The 19034-nt window shown below is 41.6% G+C and overlaps 1 protein-coding gene across 1 annotated transcript in view; it reads left to right on the top strand.

Moving 5' to 3' along the window:
- The window catches only part of LOC125723822 (pleckstrin homology domain-containing family G member 3-like), a 42033-nt gene that overhangs the window by 4491 nt on the left and 18508 nt on the right, over positions 1-19034 (top strand). Inside the window, exons 3-10 of the mRNA XM_049000620.1 lie at positions 846-967; positions 1171-1231; positions 10448-10893; positions 12987-13087; positions 13464-13533; positions 13679-13725; positions 14173-14323; positions 14406-14537. Coding sequence (XP_048856577.1) covers positions 1189-1231; positions 10448-10893; positions 12987-13087; positions 13464-13533; positions 13679-13725; positions 14173-14323; positions 14406-14537 — 990 coding nt within the window. The 5' untranslated portion in view covers positions 846-967; positions 1171-1188. The remainder of the gene's footprint in view (positions 1-845; positions 968-1170; positions 1232-10447; positions 10894-12986; positions 13088-13463; positions 13534-13678; positions 13726-14172; positions 14324-14405; positions 14538-19034) is intronic.

Genomic DNA, 19034 nt, shown 5'->3' on the forward strand with positions numbered 1-19034 from the left:
CATCCTTTTACAGACAATTTAAATGGCTTGATTGGGTCAATGAGAATCAATGCACATTTAATACGTTTTTAAACTTTGCACTTCATTGTGTGTATACTTTCGCAATCAGGAGTACTCTTCTGCTTTCAAACGCCTGGAGGGACTAGCGCAATCACCGGGTGCATAGTGAGTTCCACCTCAGAATGGTGTCAGAAATGCCCTTTTTATTAGTATGTCAAACAAGGAGAATGCTAAAGAGAGCTGAATTTCCCTGAGCTCCATCATAATGGAGATTTTTACCTGTAGCAAACCAGTCAGAGACAGCAAGGAATTGCAGTGAGATAAAAAAAAACAAACAAATAGCTGTATGAGTTTTCTTTTGTTTTTCTTTTTGTTTGCATAGCTAATCAGTGCTTTGCTGTGCTTAAACATAGACTAAGTTATGCATTCACTTCACAAGGTTTGTGGTTGTGTCACTAGAGACAGGTTATCTGAATTTGCAGCACAAACCACTATTGCATTAATTTAAATCCTCATATATTTGCTCACATACCAATGGCACATTCTAACCATGCATTTGGCTGGAGATAGTAAGAAGTGCACAGGATAGAGGGGCAGCTGGACAAATCAGCAGGAAGCATGAACTCCATCTACAGTTAAGGTGGTCATGTCAGATATACAATTCCTAGCTGCAGTTTGTCAGATGGAATGTGCTGTGTTTAGCTATAGTTGCATTCAGTTTGTCTCGCAAACTGAGAATAACTTTGTTGAAGTTGTTTGACAATCTGGCAGACATGGCGGCTCCCATGGACCAAGGTTAAGGATCAATATCTCAATCATGGTGTTGTTTACCTCTCTCACTCTAGCTTGCAGAGTTCTGCCTACTGCAAGAGTGCTGTGGCATTTGGAGTAACTGGAATGCACCTTTAGGCACTTTGACCTGTGAACCCCGTGCAGAGATTCCATTACCATGATGTGATCCCAGGAGGTGAGTATAATGGCAAAACAGGACAGAGCACTAAAATAATACTACGGAAGGCTGCAGATCTTGTGAGAAACCAATCATTCTCTTTGTTTAATTATTCTATTTTAAAATGTTAAAAAGGGCTGATACTGAGCTTTACCTGCTACATGTCATGATGACCCATCTGTGTCTGTTACCCATCATGCATCTCACCCATGTATTTACAGCTCATCAGCCTCACTGCCATGCCTGAGTGGAGTGCACCTTCTGCCGTCCCAATGGGTGAAGGTAAAGCGACTGCAGTCATCCACTTCAGTCTTCATCTCATTCCTGATACTGACTCTCCTATCAGCTGGTTAGAATTTATAGGGAATCTCAAATCACCCAGAACCAGGTCAGTCCTGAATTTTGTCATTAGATACTGGCTCAAGCAAGTTTACAATAAATAAAAGTTACACCTGTCATAGTTGCCAGGCTTCCCAGGTGGACGGGCAGGCTGGAAGTGGCGAAGGTTGAGGCAGATAGGCGGAATAAGGGCAGAGAAGGGTTTATTCGGAGTGACAGGTAGAACCACGCACATTCCAACAACAATAATAACAATGACCGACATCGGATAGGGCAAGACATGGACTGATATACAAAAAGACAAGGCAAAATAACAGGGCACAGCTGGGCACGATTGGGGAAGCACACGTGGATGATGAGGAGGCGTGGTACACGAGGATCGGACAAGCTGGGCGTGACAATAGTCATATACAGGTAGATTTCCTTTATTAATTAAAACACAATGCTGTTTCAACATGTAATTAAGAGAAGGCCAGGGTTAGCACTGCAAAAACAAACTGCACAGCAACCTTTGATTTTCAGCAGCTACAGTACGGCATCAGTGGCTAATTGAGCACAACATCCTTCTTAATTTGGTTATGGTGGTAACAGATACAGCTGAATTACTACCAGTCTGTGGTAAGTAAGTTTATAAATTGTGCGCTGCATGAACAACAATATTTTCTATTTCTTGGAGTTTATGAAGGATGCTGGATGTGTGTGTGTTTGGGTGTGGGGGGGGGGGGGGTGGTAGTCAGGGCACCATAATTGGGGCTACACAGAAATCATGCAAACATGGAGGTTTTAAAGTGTAATTCCTATGAGTTACTGATGTCATTATCACATTTGGACCTGGAGACATTGGGAAATGTGAAATTTGAAAATTAAATTCTAAATTCTATTTCTTCATTGCAGGTAATATATGATGAATAAATTGAATTATTTGTTAAAGCGATCAGACATATCATTGCTTAGATTCAAACTTTTAATGGTATTTAACCTAAGTTGTGGAAGCTGGAATGATAATTTCAGATGTGCAGCAAAATTACAATAGCAGCAAAAACTGCCATGCAACAAACACATGAGTTTGTTGCAGAGAAAAACGCATCTTCACATGGTGGGAAGACCTGAAAGTTGTTCAAACACAAGTTTTTGTTTACAAGTATAATGACCAGGGGTGGAGCTATAGGCGGGGCGGGCGGGGCCATTGCGCTTGGGCCCGGGCCCTCCCCTGGATCGTAATGGGCCCTCCCCCCAACAAAAAGAGGACCCTCCCATATGCTAAATACATCCATCCATCCATTTTCCAAACTGCCCCTCCTACTGGGTCGCGGGCGGTCCAGAGCCTATCCCGGAAGCAATGGGCACGAAGCAGGGAATAACCCAGGATGGGGGGCCAGCCCATCGCAGGGGACACTCATACACGCATTCCTACAGGCAATTTAGTAACTCCAATTAGCCTCTGCATGTTTTTGGACTGTGGGGGGAAACCTGAGTACCCGGAGGAAACCCCACGACGACATGGGGAGAACATGCCAACTCCGCACACATATTAAATTAATATAATTTCTTTAAAATTTCTTTTGCCAGTTAAAAGTAATAGTAACGTTTTGATGTCAAACTAAGCTGTTCCTTTTGTATTTAATGGTTTCCCATTTGAGGAATTGCAAAAAACTGCAGTGCAAGATGGGTAGGATCTAAAGGCTGCCTAACATCCGTCAGACGACATACATCAAGATCGATGTTTTGCCCCGGGGCCTTGTGTGCAGTTGTTCCGCCACTGATAATGACATCAAGGATTACAGATTATAGGTCTTTCAAAGTAGAAAGAAGACATAGTTTCACAGATTTTTGTTTACTCTAGATTAATAATATACAGCCTCGTGCCCATTGCTTCCGGGATAGGTCCCGCGACCCAGTAGGATAAGCGGTTTGGAAAATGGATGGATGGATGATAATATACATTTTCAGGCTGTGTAAGGAGGTCTCCATTGAGTGTGAGATGTGCATTACCCTGAGCTAACATCTTTTAGGACCACTGAGATGTAATCAAGTGCCTCTGATAAATCCTACTGATATGAATCTAATATTCATCTTTCTTAGAGCTTTCTTGTGCTTTGTACCTATAACAGTGTAGATCTGCCACAAAAAGAAGACACATTAGAATGTTCTAATTACTTTGCCAAGTATTTTCCATATCAACAGCTCCATGTGGGAGGACATACAGTATATGTCTATGGAGGTAGTGTAGATACATTGGGCTTTTAATCCACAGTAAATGGATCAGGTAGATTATAGCTATATTAAGGAGAGGGTAGGACATTGTTTGGAGTTAACACATGTCTGTGCATAGTATGGGTTCAGAAGATAAAAGATTCATAAACTGGATGCTGGATTAGCAATTGCTGTTATTTGGTTTTGTGCCATGTGCAAAATTTACTGCCAAATTTACATGCATAATTTATATAAATAAAGGTCATTAAATATTAAAATGTGCAGTAAATGGAAAATAGCTATCATATATGAATTCGCAGGATGACCGATATTGATGGTTATGTAATGACAAAGTTTCAAGATCTAGGTGCAAACCCAGAAAGATTAGTGGTTGAGCACCAGTGACATAATCCAAGAATCAGCGTCAGATACAAGGCTAGTTCAGAAAAGAGTCAATGGTAACAGCGATATGCCCTGACCGTATTGAGGGTATGTTCATCTAATATGCTAATAAAGTCTAATATAGTAATGCTTAGGGGGGATTGGCAGTAATACTTGCTGACTTGGAGTGGGTGGACACATGGGCAGGCCAGATTTAATAGATTTAAGTGTTTTAGGATGTGATTATAATGCATGAATGCCAGAGGTCATAAAAAAAAGTGTGGCTTGAAAACACTGCCCTTGACCTGGGGGTTGGGAGGCCCTTGGATTAGACTGCTTGGTACCTGCAAGGGCACAAGGAATCATTAGTTAATTTCCATTTGTGGAAGAGAGCCCTTTTCCTCCTGACTTTATTCTTAATTTCCTTAGTAAACCACCTTGGTTGTAGTTTCCTATATTTAGTTTTGTTGGAAACAGGTATGAAGTCCTCTTGCACTTGCAACAATGTGCTTTTAAAAAACTCCCATGCCTCTTCAACCGTTTTGCTATTTAACTCCATCCTGGTTCCTGTCAAAAATAAGATCTTTCAGTAGCTGCTTGTGGGCCAGGCTAAACTGCGAAACCGAGATATCATCAGGAAAGTAAACCTATAGAAGCAGCTACTTATTTCAGATGAATCAGAATCACTTTTGTTAATGTCAGGTGAAGGAATTGGATCAGTGTGAAATCCACGTTATGAAATGTGTGTATTCTTAAACAACTGAAGCATTTAAAGACTTAACTTCAGTTATTTTAGGCCTTTATTTTATATAATGGTAAACTAGCAGACACATGCACTGACACAGTGACGGGAAGAGGGGCATGACCCTTGGTGGGGGTTAATGCAGTCCTGCCCAGGGGTGTATGAGAAAGAGGGCCTGCCTATAGTCTGCTTTTTTGGGGGAGCTACAGCATATTAGGAAAGGCAATAATCATGTGTTTATTTTAGGCCTCGCTCCTTTTCCCTTGTGATGAGAATTTTAGCAGCCAAATTTTATTAAACACTGCGATGGGTTGGCCCCCCATCCTGGGTTGTTCCCTGCCTCGTTCCCATTGCTTCCAGGATAGGCTCCGGACCCCCCGCGACCCAGTAAGCGGTTTGGAAAATGGATGGATGGAAATTTTATGAAACAGTCGCAGGTGCATTTGCTTTCCGTTCAGCAAACATCGTGACATTTCTTTGTAAAAGGCACTATAAGAACTGTTTCTGTCTGTTGAAGATGTAAAAACATCTTTTTCATCTCATTTTTTTAAACATCTTTTTCATCTCATTTTTTTAAACATCTTTTTCATCTCATTTTTTTAAAACAAGTAGGGGCAGTAACCTAGTTTTAATACACACTGTCATAGTATGTTAATATTCATGTCAGACCACGCATGTCTGGGGCCCTGTGAGAAGGATTTATTTAATCTCCTTAATGTCCCAGTGCAGCATATTTAAGCTAGGCTCATTCTTCAGAAACAGTGGAGACAGAGAAGTTTGGACACTTGAAGGGGTGAGTTGTGCAAAGACTAGGCAAGAATTAAGGTTGCCATTTGAATGGCTAGTGTCCCCACCCCCCTATTAATCAGCTCATGGTTTGACAAATGGGAATCCTTTGTTCCTGTTGTGGCTTAGAAGAAGAAAAAAGAACCTTTGTGATTTAGCAACAGAGTCCCATTATTCTTCTGAAAGAGAGCCAGAGATGGGGCGATCAGAATAAACATCTGTCCTTGTAAATCTGCGGTTCTAGACATTTCGCTCTGTGATGTCATCAGATCGATAATGCAACGTAGCAGACACAGTGTGAAATGTCTGTCTCTTGTTATACGGTATTTTAAATCCACAATTCTAATTAGATCACATACTCTAATCTGGTTTTAGAGGTATGCATTGAAGTTGATCTTCTCTAAATTCATATGGAAGTATATGGGGTGGGGGTGGCAGTAGGGGGCAGTAGGCTTTGAGCCCCATGTTTACCACATTCTTGTGCACTACACTGTGTGGTACATGAAAGTCAGCTGCACATATAACCTCACAGGCTTCAAAGTCTTCATTCTGTAGCCACTGGGGGCACACTAGGCTTACTACAGTATGTTTACCTGGAATTGCAGATGCAAATCTTCACTTATCAGCATATATGTACATCAACCACACACTTCAAAACACATTCCTTCATCAACTGAGTATGGATCACTTTAATACTACTTGTGGCTGTTAACATGTTGATGTCTATATGAAGGTGATATGTTTTTAGTTAAGGTTTTGTTATATTTTTATATTTAATATCTTTTTATCTGAAAGCCTAATTGTTTCTAAAGGAGACTTGTATTCTTTTTAGCTCTCCTGTCAGGTGGACCCAGCACTCCTTTATATACTAAACTATGCCAGGATAAATCCTTCCTATTGTTACTAAGGTAGCTAGACACAAAAGCTGGGTAGGCTTGGGCTCTGTTTTGATTTTTGCAGCTTTTATGTTTTGTAGCATACATTTAAGCTAGCTGACTGGTTTGAAAACCTTGCTGAAGTGTTCGTTTTCCATAAGCCATTACATCACCTGTGTTTATTTTTAAATGTCACCTGTATGATTTATGGCCTGGCAGAAGGTATTGTTAAAGAAGCATTTATTTTATCAGTTACTTATGAGTTACCATTAGGGTTATTAACTGATGTGTGTCTGTGTGTGTGAGGCCGGGTTTTAAGAACATGTCCCCCTATAGAGTGCAGAAAAACGAATGTTCTAGAAGTTTCACCATAAAGATTTTTCTAGTTCAGATAAACAAGTCATTTGTATCTGTATACATACTTTGACTGTGGTTATTTGAAGTTATAAATCAAAAATTAAAAGGTTTATTTAATAAAATCACATGAGGATTTTTCTTGTTATAAAGCCATATATCATTATACAACATGAAGTAACAGTCTGTTAAAGTCAGCGGCTGGGCTGTCAAAAATCTAAACGGAAGAAGTGACTTAACTAAGGCAATAATCTGTCAAATATTCCATTTGAAAGTGTATCACTTGGTTTTGTGGTTTTTACTAAGTATGTGAGAAATAAAGGAGTCATTCCAGTACCATCATGATATTTTATGTGGTGTCTGTCAGCATGAATCCACAAACAAAAAATTATTATGTTTGGTGCTTAATTTTTATTCGAGAACAATCAATGAAAGTCCTGCTGGTAAATTGCCTTAAGCTAGCAATTACTCTTTCTGTACATTAATGTGAATGAATCCTCAACAGCAGTCATCATTGTGGGATATTTAAATGCATTGTAAGATGTTAACAGTGTGGTTGAGTTTGTTTTGGACTGAAGAATAAAATTTCCTACAGTTGCTTGTAGTCACCATTACCTGTGGAGATACGTGGAGGACTTTCTGAAGAACCATTAGGTTACTAATGAAAGTCAGTGATTGGACAATGGGTGATTTGAAACTACAACACAACCCTATTAATAATAATTTGTTAATAGTATAGTCCTGCCCCTTGTAAAATAGTGCTAGTCTTTGCCGGTTTACTTGGGATAATGTACAGTTACAGCAATGGTTTTTGTCTCATTTGTTATGAAATAAAAATTGACTTTCAAAGCAGAATCATATTCCTCAGCTGATATGTTACAAATAAATCTGCTTTCATTGAGTTGAAAGGGTGATATGTGATTTCAAATAATCAACTCAATAAACTCTGATAAATGCAAATAAGTTGATTGTCAGGGAGATGAGTCAGTTTCCTGATCCAAATGCATGACTATTATTAGGATATCAAACACAAGCAGTGTTTTTTTATTGTAATGTTCGGTTTGCACTCAGTGTGCAGCACTATGTTATCTCTATGTTTAGCAGTGTAACCACCTAATTCTGGCATTGTGCTTTGGATTCCTACCCCCACTTGGCGGATGTGGTGTTAACATGTTCTCCACCCTGTGTGCCTAAATTTCTGCCCCCTTAGTCACTCAATCAATCAGTGAACCAAATGTGAATGATAATGAGTTAAATTAAAGTAGACACACCCTAGCTTGATTGTTGCCAGCCCTGTTTAATCTGCACATCACTTAAATAGAAACACTCCAGTAATATGGAGTAGGATATGGGGTCTCAAGAAGGAGCACACAACGCCTCAATCAAAAGAACTTTCTGAAGACCTGAGAAAGAAAGTTATTGAAATACATTAGTTAGGAAAGGGGTACAGAGCACTCTCTAAAATCCTTGGACTTCAGTGAACCACCATGAGAGCCATAATCTCCAAATGGAAAAAAATTGGAAGGAGTGGCTGGCCCTACAAAATTCATTCAGGGAAGTCATAGCAGACCCCAGACAAACATCTAAGGAACTGCAAGCTTCTCTCAGGTTAGTTAACGTCTGTGTTCATGAGTCCATGATTAGATATACACTGGGCAAAAATGGTGTCCATGAGATTGTTGCAAGGCAACAATCACTGCTAAACAAGAGACACATGCAGGTCTAATACTTTGAAAAAAACATCGTGATTACCCCAAACCTTTTGGGAGAATGTTCCATGGATTAATGAGTCAGAAGTGGAACTATCTGGAAGACATGGGTTCTGCTACATCCGGCGTATACTGTAGCTAACACTGCTTTCCACACATAACATCATGCCCACAGCCAAACATGGTGGAGGTAGTGTGTTGGTGTTGGAATGCTTTGCTGTTTCAGGGCCTCGGCAACTTGCCATTATTGAGGAATGCATGAATTCAACTGTCTAATAGAAAGTATTGCAGGAGAAAATCCTGCCATCAGACCATGATCTGAAGGCCAAAACAAATGGGTTATTGCAGCAGGATAACGATCCGAAACAGAAGAGCAAATCCTCCTCTGAACGGTGGTAAAAAAAATTAAGGTTTGAAGTGGCCAAAGTCCTGGAACCCCATTGAGGATGTTAAGTGGGCAGTTCATAGTTGAAAACCCTCCAATGTGGATGAATTAAAACAATTGTGGTGAGAAGAGGGGGTCAAAATTTGTTCTGGTATTATAATAACAGTGTTATGTAGTGCACTTGCATCTGGGTATTCATTGGAAGCTCAGCTTAGCCGCACTTATGCCTATTTGACTCCTTGACAGCTTTATGTTTATAATGTTCTAGTTGCCTCACTTTTTTGTCACTTTAGACAAAAGCATCTGCTAAAGTAAATTTAAACGTAAATGTAGATTCTTGTGAAAGAAAGATGGGCCAAACCCAAAATTGTGAAACATTAAGCTTGTAGTGGGCTTAACCACAAATCATTGGTAAGATAATTAGCAAGAATTAAACATCTTTCCGTGACCTTGGCCACCGTTTGCCCATCACTGTTCGTTGCAGCAATGAACTTCTGGGGGACAATGCTGGAAACAAAGAAATTCACTTGTATAGTCTGCTTGTATGCAGAGAAAAAAATCATGAAGAGTTTGAATTTTATATTATACATTTAAATAACACATGTCCGGGTGTTCTACATTTTCCAAAGTATCTTTTGTCTATTTGTTACTGTGTGGTACAGTTATAAACGGCTAGTATAAAATATCGCTCACCACTAGTCTGGCATTATTCTCTTACCTTGTGCCCTGGCCTGGAAAAGCCTATTGATGACTAGGACTCATAATCGAGATGGAGCAATTGGAGTATAGTTTGTTTCTTGATACCATTGATTGGCGAGCATCGACATGGTGTACTGCAGCTGCTTCTGAACAATAATGTTAGCTTTGAACTAAAACTGCAGTTTCCAGAGCTTTCAGTACAGAGCAGAGTAACTTCCAACTCCTGCATAGGCTCCCAGCTTAACGCTTCTCTGCAGTGGATGCACGTGGGAAAGAGATGGACACGCCAAAGATACTGATTAGTTCAGGTTTTCAAAACGGTCAAAAGGATTCACATTCTGACACATGCATTTTTCCACGTTCCGGACATTTGTCTTGTTAGATATAGTTTCTATTTTACCACTTCCTCACACCTTGTAGTGATTAAGCTGGGGCCACTGGACGGGAGGCCACCTGAGCTGTTTTTTTTTATGCTGAGAGTAACATCAACAGTCAGGTGATCAGTACCTGTACTGAGGGGTGGAGTGGGGGTGTCGGCAGTGAAGATTATGGATGGGGGGTGTCGGCAGTGAATATTGTGGATGGGGGGTTGGGGGTTTCGGCAGTAAAGATTGTGGATGGGGGTGATGGCAATGAAGATTGTCAAATATTGTTAGGTCATTTTTTTTTCTCTGTGTTAAATGAAAGACTGGGCTGCCGGCCAGATTTTAATAACAGATTAATACTGAGCTGTGTAAAGCCACCTTGGGGCCAGATCTGCCCCGCGCGCTGCTGCTGCGAGACCTCTGGCTTAGGCTATCTCTGGACATCCCATTTCAGCCAACTCTGCAATTTCAAGTGTCTCATCAGTTGTTTTGTTCCGTATTACCTTATGCGGTCAGTCTGTTGTGAGTACAAAATAGTTGGCAGTAGAACAATTCACTGTATAGCAATTTTAGAGACATTTGATACCATCATCCTGAAGAGCGGTAGAGTGCATGCAGTGTTCAAATACAGAATTCCCCTAAACTTATTCCCTTTCTGTCCTTTGCTCAGAGTCTCCCCGCTTGTCCACTGGCTCGTCTTTCAGCGAATGCCTGTCCACCAGCACCATATCAGACAGCTCTGTTCTGATTGGTGGGGACCTCCCTGATAATGGCCGTCCTGTGAGCCTTGTTTCCACCTTATCCTCAAGTTCAAGCTCTTCCAAAGAGGAGCGCTGTCTCTACAGAAGCTCCATACAGAGCATAGACCTGGAGCCGGGCCCCGCTGGCGAGGAGCGGCCGGCTGGCCTTGGGGAGGGCAGTGCAGAGGGAGCTGTTCAGAAGAACAATAAGACTGTGGTCCCACTCTGGGCTGATCACTCCAACCAGGTCCCCTGCTCATCCCCTGAAGCCCAAACCATGGCTCCCAGCCCCCAGCTCACGTACCTGGACCGGGTTGTCATGGAGATCGTGGAGACAGAGCGCATGTATGTGAGGGATCTGCGTGGCATTGTGGAGGTGAGTCACTACCTTAAAAGTGCATACACCTCATGGGAATCATTGTTTCCCACAGTGTCCTCTCTTACACCATAGAGAATTTAAAATCACAGACATATACATTAGTATCAGTGAAATTCCATCCATCTTCTGGTTAGGGTATTCTGGTGCTTATCCCAGGTAGTATAGAGTACAAGGCTGGAGTACACCCCAGAGAATGCCAGTCCATCTCAGAGTACAAGCAAAAGTCTTCTGACTGTAGGTGGAAACCTGTGTGACACTGCAAAAACATGTAAGGTTTACACACATGGCAGGAGCGAGATCTGACTCCCCACCCCCAGAGCTGTAAGGTAATAATGTAACCCTCTGAGCCACCATCCTGTCATGAAGAATCACATGTAAAATATAGTACAATACTGTGTTTTCATAAAAACTCTGTATTATGTTCTAAGGAATTTATATGATGCTTCCTTAATGAAATGAATACTACTATTGTTAAAATGATACATAATCATCTAAACTGAGCTACATGTTTTGGGCAAAGTTCTAGTGTCTGTTGCATTATTGTATTTCTGAAAGTCTCCATTACAGGGAAGCAGGTGAAGTTTAGCTGGAGGACACCTGACCATGAAACCCAGAGCTGTGTTAGGTGCACCTGCTCTCTCGTTACAGCCACTGTCCATGTCCCACGCAAATGCCATATTCTCTGAAAGCATCAGCTGAAAGACATTTTAACTATTTTTGTTTTTATGTGGATACACACCTTTGATAGGATACACCTGCCCTTGATGGGATAGCCAATTCTACTGTTCAAAACTGAAGAATGGATGACAAAGGCAGCAGTTTTCCTTTGTTCATATTGTGTCAGTGTAGTGGTTGAGGAGGCCAGAGAAACTGGACCATAAATTACAGCCTTTTAGATTTGGGTGACTTTCTCTGTACATTAACTTATTTGTTTATGCTTTGCAATTTTGTTTTTGTGTCTTAGCCCACTTTGTTATGCATATTTTGCACATCGGCACTGTTGATAGACTGGTTTGTAGATAATTGTTGCAGTTTTAGACAGTGCCTGTGTGCTGCCAGACAGTCTGATGGTACAGAGGGCTGGGTGTGTGGTCTTCAGGTGAATGAAGTGATTGTCAACTGACTTAAGTTCCGCCCCAGAACCTGTCTTCCCTGTCTTCAACTATGAAATGGATTTTGCTCTCAAGATCAGCCTCTTTTTCAAGTTTTGTGATGGCAGGATACTCGTTCCTGTTACCTGTGAAACACCAACAGGCTGACAACCCCAGGTTTTTGATTGCTGCTGCTGTGAGATATCATGTAGAATCAGCAGTAATCTTCAAGAAAAGGGGGAGATTGGCAGTGTTTTTCTCCACTACAAGCACTGCAACCTTATGTACTGTTACCATGGGCACTGTGTCAAATGTAGTTTCATCCTTAGCATATGGGCTCCTTTGTTGCAATCTGCAGATCGTGACCTGCAATATTCGCTATTAGCTAGGAAATATCACACCATATGTTCTCAAAGCTTCCTGACAGGGAAACAAAGCCTTGAACTGTCAGCAGCCAGTTTTGTATGAGCAAAGCCATGGATATGGCGAGGCTATTTTCTTATGGGTATATTTTGATTTGAGGAGTTGGTGAACTACCCACACCTACCTACCATATAAGCAGCAAAATCTATTGCTATAATGTTGTGCATAACGTTTTTCACTGTGTTTCTCATAGCAGACTTGCATAGATTAATTCAAAAACATAAAGGACAGTTGGCCATCGAATTACATTTTCAATCCAGTGTTCTCATTTGCAGATTTGCCTGTGATGACTTGGGCACTGGCTCACTGTGAGTCAACCCTTCTGCAGTTGGTACTGTGTGGTGACTTGTGTAACTGTGTGACGTGATGGACCTCTATCAAGAAACCTTTAGCATACCACAATGGCAGTGTGTAGGCCAGTGTTTTGTACTTCAGCATCTTGACCATGTTTGCAGGTCTTTGACAAGAACTACGTGGCATGCATGATGTGACGTTCTGTATATGATTCGTAGCTAGGTTATATTGAGTAAATTTGTTTTGGTAGTGCATTAATCACATCATTGTGCCAATCCCCAGGACTACCTGGCTCATATCATTGACACCACTAACCTGCCCATTCTCCCAGAACAAGTGGGTGCTCTCTTTGGGAACATTGAGGATATCTACGAATTCAACAGGCAAGTCCTAGACCCTAGTGTGTCACCATGAGTGTGTCCACCGTGACGCAGTTATTACCTGCATATTTTATGATGTTGTGGCGTTCTATTTTTTAATCTAACATTCTGTCATCTGTCTACGTTTCATACTTAGTCTTTAACATTTCCAGAAAGCAAGCTGTAATTATCTTGAAATATGAGGCAGTAAGTTAAAGATTTCTGAGGCATTACAAGCCCGTGATTTTGAGAAATCTGTTTGCTCTGAGTTCTATTTCTGTTTCTAAAAATTTAGGTGAATAGCCACAATACACTCAACTGATAGCCTGCTACTGTCCTGGCTTTCATAGTTTGTACATGCGATCCAGCCTCCAAACTAGTCATCTGCTCTGTGTTCCAGTGAACTGCTGCAGTCCCTAGACATGTGTGAGAATGATGCTGTGGCCATCGCCAGGTGCTTTGTGCAGAAGGTGGGGGAGTCCTGAGGGACGCTCTATCAGATCATGTTTTTGTGTGACTAGTGTTAGTGTGTGATTAGTGTTAGTGTGTGAAATGAGTATCATGATATAAAAATATCAGCAAATGCTCTTCCCCCTCCCATTTTATTCTCCACAGACTGAATATTTTGAGATCTACACACAGTATTGCACCAACTACCCAAAGTAAGGGCTGCCAGCATAGCAGAGGGCTATAAACACCAACTCATGATTTGTACATCAAGCAGTGTGATTAGTGAATGAAAATTCTAGTTTTCAACTCTGTGCCATTTTTTGTTGAAAAATCAACCTTAATAACGGATACATTTTGTACACTACTGGAATTGTAAACATTTTGAGTGATGCATGCCTGCCATCTAGTGGTGGTAATATGTGCATTATTACTAATTTGACGTCTCTACTATTGCAATGTGGAGGAGAACCGGATATACAAAGAAATGTGGAGAAGGGTGGATGTTGGTAGCAAGAGATGGTGGACAGGCTGACTCTGTTGGAGATGCATGTGTGTTACAAACAGCCAGTTGCATTGATGATAACTCACCTTGGTGGAGATCTGGGTCCCATAAAAGGATATGTGCTTTGAAATGTCCCTGTATTTGTTCCTCCTCACAGTTCAGTGGCTGTGTTGACAGAGTGCATGAGGAACAAGACTCTGTCGAACTTCTTTCACGATCGACAGGCCATGCTGAAGCACCCGCTGCCCCTCGGTTCCTACCTGCTCAAGCCGGTCCAGAGAATACTGAAGTACCACCTGCTGCTCCAGGTACAAGGCGTTCCCGCCAGTCATTTACTGGCTCAGATGTACTGCCTACTGTTGCTCACACATCCACTGTTAACCCCTGAAGGAGATTGCCAAGCACTTCGACGCTGAGGAGGAGGGCTATGAAGTGGTAGAAGAGGCCATCTACACCATGACAGGTGTAGCCTGGTACATCAATGACATGAAGAGGAAACATGAACATGCTGTGAGACTGCAGGTCAGGAGATTCAATTCACACACTGATTCTCGCACAAATACATACTGTGGTCACTTAATCAGGTATAGTTACAGGTAGGAACTCTCTATAACCACTTGGAGGATTGATGAGTGCATTCAGAAAAGGCTGTCTGCACACCACTATTGTAGTGAGCTGTGATTTTTGTGCATGTGGCCTTCCTGTTAACTATAGCAGGCTGACCCTTCTCGTTAACAAGGTGTTTTATTTGTACATTTTTTTTAATCACACTATTCTTTCTAAACTCTGTCAATGTAGTCTCTGTAGTACACAAAAACCTCAGGAAGGTGCCTGAGATGCTGCAACCACCATGTCCAGCAACAGAGATCACAACATTTAAAATCACTTAGATCACACATCCTCGTCATTCTAATGCTGAGTCATGCTGTATACTGCCCTCCATAATTATTGGCACCCCTGGTTAAGATGTGTTCTTTAGCTTCTAAAAAATTCATTTGTTTTATAAATAATATAGGACCACAATGGAAAAAAGAGGAAAATCCAACCTTTAATTCAAGTGCATTTATTCAGTGGGGAAAAAATCCCACATAATTATTATACTAATTCTTTTACGTCAAATCATGTGTGCCACAATTATTAGCACCCTTGATGTTAATACTTTGTACAACCCTCTTTTGCCAACAAAACAGCACCTAATCTTCTCCTATAATGTTTAACAAGATGGGAGAATACAGAAAGAGCGATCTTCGACCATTCCTCTTTGCACAATCTCTCTAAATAAACCAGCGACCTGGGTCCTCTCCTCTGCACTCTCCTCTTCAGCTCACTCCACAGGTTTTCAATGGTGTTGAGGTCTGGGGCCTGAGATGGCCATGGGAGGAGCTTGATTCTGTGTCTGGTGAACCATTTCTGTGTAGATGTGGCCACATGTTTAGGGTCATTATCTTGCTGAAAGACCCAGTGACGACCCATCTGCAGTTTTCAGGCAGAGACCACTAGATTTTGATTTAAAATGTCCTGGTATTTCAAAGCATTCATGATGGCATGCATCCTAACAAGGCTCCCAGGGCCTCTGGAAGAGAAACAGGCCCACAGCATCATCGATCCTCCCCCATACTTCAAAGTGGGCATGAGGTGCTTTTCTGCATACTCATCACTTATGTTCCGCCAGACCCACTTAGAGTGTTTGTTGCCAAAAAGCTCTATCTTGGTCTCATCTGACCAAAGCACACGATCCCAGTTGAAGCCCCAGTGCTGCTTAGCGAACTCCAGATGTTTGCGTTTATGATTGTGAGTGAGAAAAGGTTTTTTCCGTGTATGCCTCCCAAACAGCTTGTTAGCATGTAGATAGCACCTGATGGTTGTTTTGGAGACTTTGTGACCCCAAGATGCTACCATTTGTTGCAATTCTTTAACAGTGAGCTTTGGAGAACTTTTTATTTCTCTTACCATCCTCCTCACTGTACGTGGTGGCATAATAACCTTGCGTCTTCGTCCAGGCTTGTTTACCATTGTTCCAGTTGTTTTAAACTCCCTAACTATAAACAGGAGAAAAAGCAAACTCAAACAAAATGGCACCCACCTCTCTACCAAGCTCCCAAAAAGGCCTATTTACAAAAAAATAAACATTGAGCTTACAGCACATCCTACTCTAAACCGTGCAAAATAACCTCAACCAACAACCCGTCTGCAGTGCCGTCTGCAGTGCCGTCTGCAGTGCCGTCTGCAGTGCCGTCTGCAGTGCCGTCTGCAGTGCCGTCTGCAGTGCCGTCTGCAGTCATCTCTGTGTCAGGAACAGGAGCAGCCAGGCTTTTATCCACAACCTCAGTGTCCCTCACCCAATCAAATCCGGTCTTGTTAACAAGCAAGTCTCCACCCCCTAGTTGTCTTCATTGCCTGTTAAAAGAAGGGAGCAGAGAACTGACAGAACACCACAAGCAACCTACACCACAATCACAAATGATACATCCATGATATGTACAACATCTTGATACCAACAACCAAATAATTAAGAATGTTTTAGGACATAACATAGCACAGAACAATGGCCTGCTGGGTAAGAGGGAGGCAAACCAGGCTTAAGGAGCCCTATAAGCAATCTGTCCAAGATGAACCATCTGCAGCCCAGGATCAGCTCTAGAGGTCAAAGGTGTAGAGTTGCAGAGGCAGAAACCACTGGGTCACACAAGTATTTGTGTCGTCATCCATTGTGGCAGGGTGTGGTCCATCGTCTTGGTGAATCATCGGCGACAAACCCTTGATGAGAATGAAGGATAATATATATCATCCTTCAGAAAATGACAAATGCTCTCTGGACCCCGAAGCAAAACACCACATACCGCTAGTGACTTCATTTCTCTCCTAGGTCAGGTGCACTTGCTGATATCACCATGGTTAGATCCAGGGCAGAGATGAAATGGGCTTTATCTAAAGCTGTTTTCATACATGAACTCCTGGAGAATCGTCTGAATCAGGTCTGGAAATTTTCCAGAATTGTCCTTTAACACATGTGGCACACAACAGGAGATTGTCCGTGTCAGATGCATTCACACCTACTAGAAATACTGCAGTTGGTTACTCCTCTTGGGTAGAGCATGCAGGGCATGATGCAAAAAGTTCACTGTGCAAATTGCAGTGTTTTGTTTATAGCACTATTGACAGAACATCCTGAATCTTGTTGTCTCTCCAGTTAGCCATCTTTGTTAGGGTCTTCTTCGAGTACATGACCCTTATTCCTCACCCGCGGATGTTTGTATTCTTTTGTTTCCACCCCAGTTGCATGATAGAAATGTCATCAACTCACCCACTCGGTCAGAGTGAAGTCTCCAGATAATTGCCAGCTCCAATTACACAAGGGGGTCAATCAGAAATTACCTGGACTACTAGAGAGATAGCCGGAGAAAGTCTGTCTACCGTTTGAAATTATTGATTTTGATATTTGGTTTCACACATGCAGTCTCTCCAGGTAATATCTAGAAATATTCAAGGTGGCAGTGTGTCTGAATGGGGCTTTAATGTTCAATTAGGTCATTCACACAGGGCATGTGGTAGCTGTTAAACTTGTCTACTTTGTTTAGTTGGTGGAAGTTGTTTTGGCTGGACTATGGGATTTCACGATTACTTAGCTAGGTAATGTTTTGCATGTCCTCTTCCATATCGCATGGGAGTGCTTCAGGGATGCAGTCAGATTACTGACAAACCCTTACATCAGGTAGTGCCTCAATGAAGTGGTGAATTTCTTTGATCCTGGAACTGCTGGAATTCTTGCGGCTACACCAGGTAGTTATATACTTGCTTTTGCTCATGTATCGGTCCTCAGCTGGACTGTTAGCAGATCATCATTGCTGTCAGACTCATCACAAATCACTCACAAAGAAAATCACCACAGACAAAGGACTGCATTTTTCTGATGTTTACTAGAACATCAAATACAAAAAGTTTCTTCACTAAAACAGGCAAACTGCAGAAAGGGGACAAACAGCACAGATGCTCCTCTCTGCTAAGGTCACTCACCCCATATGACAAAGAAATGATGTTGATGATGATAATAATAATAATAATAATAATAATAATAACAATAATAATAATAATAATAATTAATTCTATGTGCATATACTATGAATTTGTACATCAATGGCCATGAAAGTAATTTACTCCTATACTCTTATAGTGCTGCTTATTAATATACACTGCTCAAAAAATTAAAGGAACACTTTTTAATCAGAGTATCAAGTCAGTTAAACTTCTGATATATTGATCTGGTCAGTTAAATAGCGGAGGGGGTTGTTAATCAGCTTCAGCTGCTTTGGTGTTAATGAAATTAAGAACTAGATGCACTAGAGGGGCAACAATGAGATGACCCCCAAAACAGGAATGCTTTAACAGGTGGAGGCCACTGACATTTTTCCCTCCTCATCTTTTCTGATTGTTTTTTTACTAGTTTTTCATTTGGCTACGGTCAGCGTCCCTACTTGTAGCATGAGGCGATACCTGGACCCTACAGAGGTTGCACAGGTAGTCCAGCTCCTCTAGGATGGTGCATCAATACGTGCCATTGCCAGAAGGTTTGCTGTGTCTCCCAGCACAGTCTCAAGGACAAGGAGGAGATTCCAGGAGACAGGCAGATACTCAAGGAGAGCTGGACAGGGCCGTAGAAGGTCCTTAACCCATCAGCAGGACCAGTATCTGCTCCTTTGTGCAAGGAGGAACATGATGAACACTGCTGGAGCTTTGACATCAAATGCAAAACGTTTCTTCATTACACCACTCTTACTGCAGATATGACAAACTGTACAGGGAGAACTAAAATGCAAACACTCCTTCAAAGTAATAGGGCACAGCTTACTGTCTCCTATACCCTGCAATATATGGAGTGCCAGTAAACACTGAAAACATTATTCAACTGATTTGATGGTTTTATTTACATTATGTTAATGCAATGTAAATGTATTTGTTTTCATGCATAATACTTTGACCGAACTCAACACCGAATAAATGTTACTTTGAATGAACTCAACT

The sequence above is a fragment of the Brienomyrus brachyistius genome, unplaced genomic scaffold (genome assembly GCF_023856365.1).
Source record: "Brienomyrus brachyistius isolate T26 unplaced genomic scaffold, BBRACH_0.4 scaffold51, whole genome shotgun sequence".
Taxonomy (NCBI): domain Eukaryota; kingdom Metazoa; phylum Chordata; class Actinopteri; order Osteoglossiformes; family Mormyridae; genus Brienomyrus; species Brienomyrus brachyistius.